This window comes from Macadamia integrifolia, chromosome 5 (assembly GCF_013358625.1).
Source record: "Macadamia integrifolia cultivar HAES 741 chromosome 5, SCU_Mint_v3, whole genome shotgun sequence".
NCBI classification, from domain to species: Eukaryota; Viridiplantae; Streptophyta; class Magnoliopsida; order Proteales; family Proteaceae; genus Macadamia; species Macadamia integrifolia.
The window spans coordinates 41,312,707-41,322,839 of record NC_056561.1 but is presented as its reverse complement, the minus strand read 5'-3'; the positions used below and the strand labels follow the sequence as shown (position 1 = coordinate 41,322,839).

Below are 10,133 nucleotides of genomic sequence, written 5' to 3'. Positions count from 1 at the left end.
TGAACTAAATGTGTACTGGTGTTTAGGGTCGTTCATTAATTCACCTTTATATATAGGGGTTTCGACTTCTTGTTGGAAAGTGGAGTTCCAAGCGAGTGTGGGAGGCAAGTAGCAATTCACGAAGTTAACAAGTCCAGGAGGGATTTGGGTTTAGACTGAACTACGTGATGGAGGAGGAGCCCATTTACCCTAGTTTGGTAGGAACATAGTCACTCCCAAGGTCAAGTCTCGGATTATGATCATAACCGAAATCTAGGTCAAAATTTCCGAAACCTGGTTGAAACCAGGTGGTTTTATTGGGGTCTGTTTTCCTTATGAACTAAATGTGTACTGGTGTTTAGGGTCGTTCATTAATTCATCTTTATATATAGGGGTTTCGACTTCTTGTTGGAAAGTGGAGTTCCAAGCGAGTGTGGGAGGCAAGTAGCAATTCACGAAGTTAACGAGTCCAGGAGGGATTTGGGTTTAGACTGAACTACGTGATGGAGGAGGAGCCCATTTACCCTAGTTTGGTAGGAACATAGTCACTCCCAAGGTCAAGTCTTGGATTATGATCATAACCGAAATCTAGGTCAAAATTTCCGAAACCTGGTTGAAACCAGGTGGTTTTATTTTTTGGCTATTTCTCGAAATTTTCAAAATTTAGGACTATGGTCACTCCCCCATTCTTTCCAAGCTATCTAGTCCTGATGGAACCAAGAATTACAAACTCTTTCATTTTTTCCTTCAAGAAAAACAAAAGTGAGCAATTCTAATTCTCAATTCTATAGGGCTGATTTAAAAATAATTGACCATTTGACCAATTAAAAATAATTCTAATTCTCAACAAAAGTGTGTGACTCGTTGATTTTTTTGGGATAGGGCTAATGCTAAAAAAAAGAAGGGACTTGCAGTATGTTTTTTTTTTTCTAGACTATGTTTTGTCCTTTGGGACACATTGCAATGTACTTTCAAAGTTCAAGTGGAAGGAATTGGCAAACATGCTCACTTTTTGGAAAACTTTTGAAAGGCACTTCTTTTAATTACCTCTTGTCTTATTCCCAAAAGTTCTTTAAGATAGATGTTAAAAGGGTTTTCAAAAATAATTTGAAAGTTACATATCATCATTGTGTCGAGGCATCACCTAGGCACCACCTTGGCATCCAAGTGGTTTAGTTGGGGTCTAGGCAATTGTCGCCTTAGTGCACTGCCACCTTGTTGCAAGGTGCTTGCAGTTTTGGCACTTATTTATGTCCAATATCATTTAATACTTAAGATATTATTCATAAATAGCAAATACCCCTTGTTTGAATCCAATAAAAATAGTTAAAATTAGAATTCCAAAAGGTTAAAATTCAACTCCTTAGTTCAAGAACAAAAATTAAATGTTTGGTTGTAGGGGCTATTTTCAACTTTCAAATGTTAGGGTTTTTCTCAAATATAAAATTTTCATAAATCCTATTATGATAATAGAACATCACTAAAAACCAAAAGAGTGGTAAAATAATCTTTTGTTTTGCTGTCGAAAAGTTTATTTCTATTTAGTGTGATTTAAACAACACTCACTCATACGAAATAAGGTTTGGTCGGAACATAACTCCTTTAATATAAATCAGATTTAAGCAATCTTGGATTTGTTGGAAAGTTGATTTTATGTTATTTCTAATACAAAAAGTCTTATGTAAAATTAAAATCATTTAATTAGTCTAACTTAGTAGAGAACAAGAGCATTTCTCTAAATCGAGAGCAATTTAATTACTTATAGATAAGATCATATTTTCCAAGACAATATTAAACCAAATGTGAGATTAAGTATACCAGGACAATGCTCATTTCCATGAACAATACAGACCAAATGTGTGTTTTGATTGTTTCAAACTTTCAATAGTTTGCTTCTTCAGTTCTACCGTCTTCTAGTTCTGTGTTTATTTTTGATGACTTGATGTGGCGAAATATTGATTTTTATGACGATGTGACTCAATGTTGATTTTTTATTATATAAGGTATATATATATATATATATATTAGCAATTTAAATAATGTTAGAAAAGAGGGAAAATAAAAAATAACACTTGGGCACGTTGCCTAGGGAACTCAAAAGTCCCTTGTCCACCTGAACGGTGCGTTGACAACTATGGTATTATGTCAGAGAATTTATAGTGTAGAAACCCCCTGTAGATTCTTTCTTGAAGGGCTTATTCCCTTTCTACCTCAATGTATCCTCTTTCCTCACCCCCCCCCCTCTTTCCCCAAAGGGAAAAAAAGAAATCTTAAGAGGTGAGAAAAAGTTTTTAAATGATATATCTAACATTAAACTGATATGTAAAAATTTTCCAATTTTCCATAGTCCAGTCAATTAGGCTGAGGTTTCTAGAGAGGTTAAAGTGCCTAGCTAGCCTCAGTTCACAGTGTCCTGAGAATTCAGGTTCCAGTAGTGACCTTGAGAGGGAAACGGAGGAACCTTCCTTTGTGAGGGAAAACATCCTTGGCTTGGGGAGGTTTTGCCTTTCCATCTTTATTGTGTCCTGTATTTTGGGTGTGCTCTTATTTCCTTCTTGCTTGGGGTGTAGGTTTTTGCTTATTATTCTGATTGTAGTATCTGGTTGGCTTCGGGGAGGGGTTCAGTGTTGCAGTTTGCTCTGGTGTTATGTTCTTTTTTTTTCCACCATCTCTCTTCTCTCCCCCTTTTGGATTTTGTTTGTGGCCTGTTTGTGTGCTCTTTCTCTCCTGATAAATTCTTTTTTATTACAACAAAAGAATATTCTTCACTGTTTTCACTATATACAGGTCTTGAATCGCAGTGGATTGGAGTGTGATGGACTTGAGACATTATGCATTAAGGACCAAGCGCTGACACATGAAGGTATGTGCCAATCTTAATATTTCATGACATTGGAACATTTCCTTTAATGATGATTTCCTTGGGAGTCAGCATGGGGTAATATTCGAGGGGAATCATGTATTCATGTATTATTATATTTTTCAGGTGCTGAGAAGGTTGTTGGGTGGGCTTTAAGTCACCATCTAATGCAGCATCCTGAGGCTGATCAAGAAGATTCTAAGCTTGTTTTATCCTGGGAGAGGTATTATTATCTTTCTGGGTTGTTACTATTTATACAAACATGGTTAGAGTTATATAAACTGCATTCTGATGTTGCAATTCTTGCAGTATCCAGTATGGTATCGGAGTCTTACAGGCTATTCAGAATGAATCTAAAAGCTTGAAGAAGTCCCTAAAGGTATTCTTATACTTTCTTAATTATTGTCAAGTTATATATATATTCAGCAAAGGAGCAAAGAGCAATACAATGTCAATGTTCCAGAATAGCTTTAATAAAATTTTCATGTTTGGAAATATCTCGAATAAAATTTTCATGTTTGGAAGCTTTGTTTATCCATAGATGAATGTTGATCATATTTTCTGATATACGTGTCATGGAAATTTCTCAGGATGTTGTAACTGAGAATGAATTCGAGAAGAGGCTCCTGGCTGATGTTATTCCACCTAGTGATATTGGCGTAACATTTGATGACATTGGAGCTCTTGAAAATGTCAAGGATACATTGAAGGAGCTGGTGATGCTTCCTTTGCAGAGGCCTGAGTTGTTCTGCAAGGGGCAACTGACAAAGGTTTTGCTCATTTCTCTATCGAATTTCTAAACATGCTACAGTTGTTGAATTATATTTATGGGCATAAATGTTATTCATTTTCTTCTATCCTGCCGTAATTGTTTTCATCCTATCACAAATACTTGATTTGGCTTCTTCGAGGTTGTACTTCTTATTTTATTAAACATTAAGTCATCTTTGGGCATTTAGACCAACTTGTGATCCTTTCTAATTAAGGTTGTCCAACTGAAGTGATCACGAATTCAATTGGAATCAGTAACAGGCTCTGTAGTCTATTTATCCATCAACTTCAGTAATCTGTTATTTATATGCATATGAACAGCAGTTGGTTGCTGGTATTAATACTGTAATAGTTAGGTTGCTCCTGGGCCAGACCATGACGTAGTTGGACCTGAACTTAAATGATGGGGCTAGCTTACTCAATAATCAACAAATGCTGGGTCCAGGACTAGTTCGTTTGTATAAAATAAACTTGTAATGCTTGTATATGCTTAATTCTGTATATATGATCTTATCGGACTTGGATTAAATCTAATCCTACAACTCTGCTTTCCAGAAGATAATCATCCTAACAAAAGGACCATTATTTTCTTGCTTGTGCAATTCTGTTCCCACAAGGGTCTCCTGATGTAATGTCTTCTATATGCAGCCTTGCAAGGGCATTCTTTTATTTGGGCCCCCTGGAACAGGGAAGACAATGCTCGCAAAAGCTGTTGCCACAGAAGCTGGTGCCAACTTCATCAATATCTCAATGTCTAGCATCACATCTAAGGTTAATGATGCTGAGATGATACTGATTTTATGATTCTGAATTGAGCTCTGAATTATGCACTCACATTGTCATCCTTCTTATGGCAGTGGTTTGGTGAGGGTGAGAAGTATGTAAAAGCTGTCTTCTCACTAGCAAGTAAAATTGCTCCTAGTGTTGTATTTGTTGACGAGGTGAGTTGTTTTGCATCTCTGCCTTACTACATTTTACTGTCTGGGAGTTGGGGTTGCATTTGCCACATATTATTTTCTGATTCTTTGTATAGGTTGATAGCATGTTGGGCCGGAGAGAAAACCCTGGAGAACATGAGGCTATGCGTAAGATGAAGAATGAATTTATGGTGAATTGGGATGGGCTACGCACAAAAGATAAGGAGCGGGTTTTAGTGCTTGCTGCCACAAATAGGCCTTTTGACCTTGATGAGGCAGTTATTAGAAGGCTTCCTCGCAGGTAAAAACATCATATGTCATGGGCCTAGTTATATATCCAAACTAGCCCTGAGCTTTTCCTTGTGTAGCACTATCATGTCTCTCTAGTAATAACTGCTTGCTTCTCTGCAGATTGATGGTAAATTTGCCAGATGCTCCTAATAGAGCAAAGATCGTAAAAGTGATTCTGGCAAAGGAAGAGTTGTCTCCAGATATTGATCTGGATGCAATTGCAAGTATGACAGATGGCTATTCTGGGAGTGACCTGAAGGTTATCTCGAGTCCTTACTGCACTTTTTGGGACAGTTCATGGACTTTTCTCACTTGATGTGCTGTCTGGAATATCAATCTCATTCTTATACCTTAATTTTATCTGTTGCAGAATCTCTGTGTAACTGCTGCACACTGTCCAATTAGAGAGATTTTGGAGAAGGAAAAGAAGGTTGGTCTCTTCTTCTTTGGAAACTTGGTAGTGTCGTGGTGCCCCCGCCCCCCCAAAAAAAAAAACCCCAACCAAAAAAAAAAAAAAATATATATATATATATATATATATATATATGAAAGACAAGCTGGTAGTTTCATAATGAAGATTGGACGCTGCTATACTATTATATCCGTGGTGTGATCCTGGGGTTCAAAAACCCTAATTTGGTCACTATGGGCCCACCCAAGTGTACACTAACCGAAGGTTGAAAGATAATGGCAAAACTGTAAATAAATTGAAGTATGCAAAGGGGGAGTGGCAATCTAGTAATTAACCAGATTATTCGAGGGTTTACTTGGTAGGTAAAAGGAGAGAGGACACAAATGGACTTGGCAATTATAGAAGAGGGATCAACTTGGAAGGAAAAAAAATTAACGTATAAAAGGGGAGGGTACTTTTACCCAAAAAAAAAGAAAGGGACGGGTACTTTTGGAGAGAACAAATTAATGGTTTTAAAACAACCCTCAATGAAGGTTGTGTTCATCTTTCGAACCAGGGGAACTGAACTCTGTTTTGGAGGAGGAAACTCTCTCATGTGGAGTCCGATTGAACCAAGGTTTTAGGGCATGAATCCCAACTTCCAACTCTATCAAATCAAAGCCAATAACAGGCCCATAGGTAAAGGATTGGTGCAAAACAAATTATGTCTAGTGGTAGGATAGAGATTAGGTCTGAACTGCTGTTTGAAACTAGATTCCAGCAGGTTTTTGAATCCGAGTTCCACAGAGAGGGTCTCCTAGAAGTAACAACTTTATTTCCCAATTTTGAAAGTGAATGAAGACAGCAAGAGATGGATCAATGGTTGGCAGTCTCTTAACTGACTTCCACTGGGACAGAATGGAATATCAGTAGGAAGAAAGAAGAATAAAAGAAGGCAAAATAAGGAAGGAAAAGGAGGAGGAAGAAGGAATAAGAAAAGGGAACGTGATGCGGATCTGGGTTCCAAAGCCGGAATCGGATTGCTTATGGGCCCATTCAAGGGTGCAATAACCTGATTCACCTGATTCCAAAGAATAATGGCAGTTCTGTAAATAAAATTTTCTTTCTCCAGAGGCTTAAAGTTTGCTGAACAGGTGACTCCACATGTAAAAACTCTCCTGCTATGGTCTGATTATGTAAGTTATTTGCAGGAGTGTGCAGCAGCGCTGGCAGAAGGCAGACCCCCTCCCACCCTGAGTGGGAGTGCTGACATTCGGCCTTTAAACATGGAGGATTTCAGATATGCACATGAGCAGGTATGAAACCAAAAATTCGCAAAATAAATTTCAGAAAAAAGTGATCTGGGTTTAGGGGAATTCACTGATTTTGGATGTTAAAAAATGTCATATTCTTGTGGAAAACAGGTCTGTGCAAGTGTGTCATCAGAGTCTGTGAACATGAGCGAGCTGCTACAGTGGAATGAACTCTATGGAGAAGGTGGGTCAAGAAGGAAAAAGGCTCTCAGCTACTTCATGTGAAGGCATAAAAATGTACAAAGGTTCTTTATTTGTTCTTTTTCGATTCTATACCATCAAGCACAAAGTCATGTGTTGTTGATGCTCTCTCAAGGCTGCTGCTGACCCAGCAGGTTGATGGATTGGGAGGTTGGGTTGTGGTTAGCTGGACCGAGGCTAACAGGGGGCATGTTTTGTATAATATGAATTATAACTCAATTAGATATATAATTTAATGCATAGATAGCATCAATTTAAGTTAAATCTTGGTTCAGTAGGTTACAGGTGGTTTCTTTATCAGGGAGTGGGCTTCTGAGGTCTTGGCATGACTCTTTTATGTTCATTTGTTTCACCATTCCCCGGCGACTAACCTTCTCATTGCAGGAACTTGTTTAAGAGCTGTATTGTGTTTTTTTTTTTTAATCCTTGGGTGAAGTAGTGTAAGAGCATGTGTTAAGTTTAGAACAAGATTCTTTTTTAGCTCTTAATAAGTTCTTTTAACAGTTTTTATGTTGACCATGAGGTGGTGAAAAATCAGGTTCTGCATGCAGTGCTTAGGTCACTGAGATTAACTGAAAGCGTAAGTTTTTTCTTTTGGTAAGTAACTGAAAGCATAATAAGAGAAACATAAAGGGGTTCCTATGACTCGAACCTTTTAATTTTTCCACCCTCTATGAATCTCTCTCTTCCTCACTGGCTGTGTCACTCTATAGAGGTTTCAAATATATGTTTTTTCATCATCATCTTCTCTTCTCCATTTCATTTGTTGATATGTAGTTGCTTCTTCTCCTTAGAACTCAACCAATTGCCAATAGATTTTCTTTTCAGAGAAGCATCACTTGGTAGGTATGTCTATTGTTATATCAACTACTAATTGAATGCTATAATAATTCTTCTACTTTAGTAGTTATTATGAACTGTCTAGATTGATTTTGATGAGTCTGTCTCCATATATTATTGCGACCTAGTGGTTGTGGGTTCAAGTTAGGAAACAACCTTTCCATGAAGCAGTGCTCTCTCTCGCTCTTCATATATTATTGCAATCTATTGGTTATGGGTTCAGTTAGGAAACAGCCTCTCTGTGAAGCAGGGGTAAGGCTACCTATATTGTGACCCTCTCGGACCCCACAATGTCGGGAGCCTTATGCATTGGGTAAGTTTTTTTTCCAAAAAATCATCCAAGGGAGGTGCATCTTTTTCACGATGGAAACAAATAGCTTAGGGCCTGCCTGTTTGTCGGGGTTTTGATGGTTTTGGGAAATGAATAGTTAGGGAAAGTTTGACAATTTTTTCACAAAGATTGGAAAATGCATTTGTTTGGATACAATGTCGTGAGAAACTTCATGTCAGGTTTCCTTGTTGGGTGTATGTTTCTTCCACCCTCTTTCACAAAAATAAAGTGATCTCTGATGGTGCAAGTGAATCATATTAAAGATAAGTTTTAGTTCCACAAGGAGTTTGATTTATTGATTTGACCAAAGTTTAATGATTGACTAGAGAGTTCCATTTTATTTTTCCTTTTACGGTCCATAAATAAAATGCTACTATGGATTCACTACCCATTAAGTGTAGTTTCTCATTATTTCATAGATTTTTTTATTGCTTAAAGCTTGGAGATAATCAGATGGGATTGAGCATGGGAAGGATTACCAGATTATTGCTGAACATATTCTCCTGGAATTTTGACTAAGAAGAAGAGGGTTTGTTCTTCCTTCTCGTCAGATTGTTCACAGAAAATGCAAGTTGTATTGGTAATGACAAGTTAGAAGCCTCTTTTCTAAACTTAGGCTGTGTTTGGTATATGTTATTGAAATAGAGAAGAATCGAGTTTGGTATATGTTATTGAAATAGAGAAGAATCGAGTTTCAAAACGGTTCTAACCCAAAATCTATCTTGAGAATTAATACCAAACATAACCTTTGTCTTGTGGGGAACAACCTATTTAGAATTTTCAAAAGTAGACCTACACTCCATAAGGAGGTATTAAGATTTGGGACCATTTGCTCCACTTGTTGCTTTCTTCCTTTAGTTATAAAGAGTTGTGCAGTTTTTTTTTTTTAACAGTTTTGGTGCTTTGTGTGCCAATCTAAGACTTGTGTATTTCTTTTAGGCCTTCTTATTCTGGACAAATGGGCTCTTTTTTCTTCTTATGTCAATGATTTTGGATTATCATTGTTGCTTGTAGGGGGTGTAAGTTTTGCCCTGACGGCTCGAATCCGCCTTGGGTCCGAACTCTGTTTAATCCGGTTATGAGGGTCAAATCAGTCGAACCCGACCCGACATAGGCTAACCCTAGCCAAGGTTGGGTTGGGCCTGGATTGAGACCTAGGCCCAACCCGGTCTGATTCTTGATTTATTATTGTATTTAGTAATAGTATTCCCCTTCCCCTAGGTCCACATCATGTGTCACATAAGCCAAATAATGTGTTACACAAATGTTATACAAGCTGTCTGCATGACTTCAACCCACATCATGTGTTACACAAGCCACATATTCTTACCTATTGAGCTAAGATGACCAAATAGTCAAATTATTTCCTCCATTTTCTTTTCATAGATTGTCTTTGTGTCTCCTGTCATGTATTTATATGAACTTTAGATATAGCAGCAATCATGAAGAGTTGGGTCAGAATTTGGCTTGTCCAATTTCTGGTAGATGTGGTGATGCCAAGCAATTAAAAAGTTTATCTTATAACCAAACTGACAATCTTGCTTGATGCAAATTTATGGATTAGGGGTGGATAAGGCCTGGATATAGTCTTAAAAACCCCCCACCCCTTTTGGTAAGTATATGCTTAACATATGTGATCCTTTGTAGAAAAAAAAAAAAAAAAAAAAAAAAAAATGCAAGACAAGTCAGGGTAAACCCGATCCAACCCTGCCCAACCTTGAGTCTGATAGGGTTGGGTCTAAGCGTGAACCAGATAGGGTTGGGTTGGGATTGAGTTGAATTTTGGGGACCTTGGGTTGGATTAGGGTTTTAAGAAACCCGATCTTGTTTCACCTCTAGTTGCTTGGTTTCGGTCACCTAAGCATGTTAGCCTCATTTTGTCATTTTATTTGAATATATAAATTCAATAAGATAATCATTTTAAAGATTTGATTCACAAATCTTACCGGTTTAAAAACTTCAAAATTAAAATATAGGAGAGGGTTTCCCACGACTCAAGTGTGGGAAAGAGTTTGTACGCCACCATAGCGTAAAGTTCAGCTGGGGCCACAAATGATAGACATGTTATTCAAATCATCATATATTAATAATTACCCTTTCAAACACATTTACTTTATACTCGAGTGTTGTTATAAATATTTTTGCTAGCATCTATTGACCATTGGATGATAAATTTATAATATTTACCGTTGGATGAAAAAATAGCAATACCTCTAATATATGCAAAATAAATGGTATA

The 10,133-nt window shown here is 37.3% G+C and overlaps 1 protein-coding gene across 1 annotated transcript in view; it reads left to right on the top strand.

The window, feature by feature from the left end:
• Positions 1 to 6,987, top strand: part of LOC122079629 — a 19,778-nt gene extending 12,791 nt beyond the window's left edge. Inside the window, exons 17-27 of the mRNA XM_042646255.1 lie at positions 2,767 to 2,842; positions 2,966 to 3,062; positions 3,149 to 3,218; positions 3,430 to 3,609; positions 4,259 to 4,381; positions 4,468 to 4,551; positions 4,644 to 4,828; positions 4,939 to 5,077; positions 5,189 to 5,248; positions 6,421 to 6,525; positions 6,634 to 6,987. Of these exons, the coding sequence (XP_042502189.1) occupies positions 2,767 to 2,842; positions 2,966 to 3,062; positions 3,149 to 3,218; positions 3,430 to 3,609; positions 4,259 to 4,381; positions 4,468 to 4,551; positions 4,644 to 4,828; positions 4,939 to 5,077; positions 5,189 to 5,248; positions 6,421 to 6,525; positions 6,634 to 6,747 (1,233 nt within the window). The 3' untranslated portion in view covers positions 6,748 to 6,987. The remainder of the gene's footprint in view (positions 1 to 2,766; positions 2,843 to 2,965; positions 3,063 to 3,148; positions 3,219 to 3,429; positions 3,610 to 4,258; positions 4,382 to 4,467; positions 4,552 to 4,643; positions 4,829 to 4,938; positions 5,078 to 5,188; positions 5,249 to 6,420; positions 6,526 to 6,633) is intronic.
• The last annotated feature ends 3,146 nt before the right edge of the window (positions 6,988 to 10,133 follow it).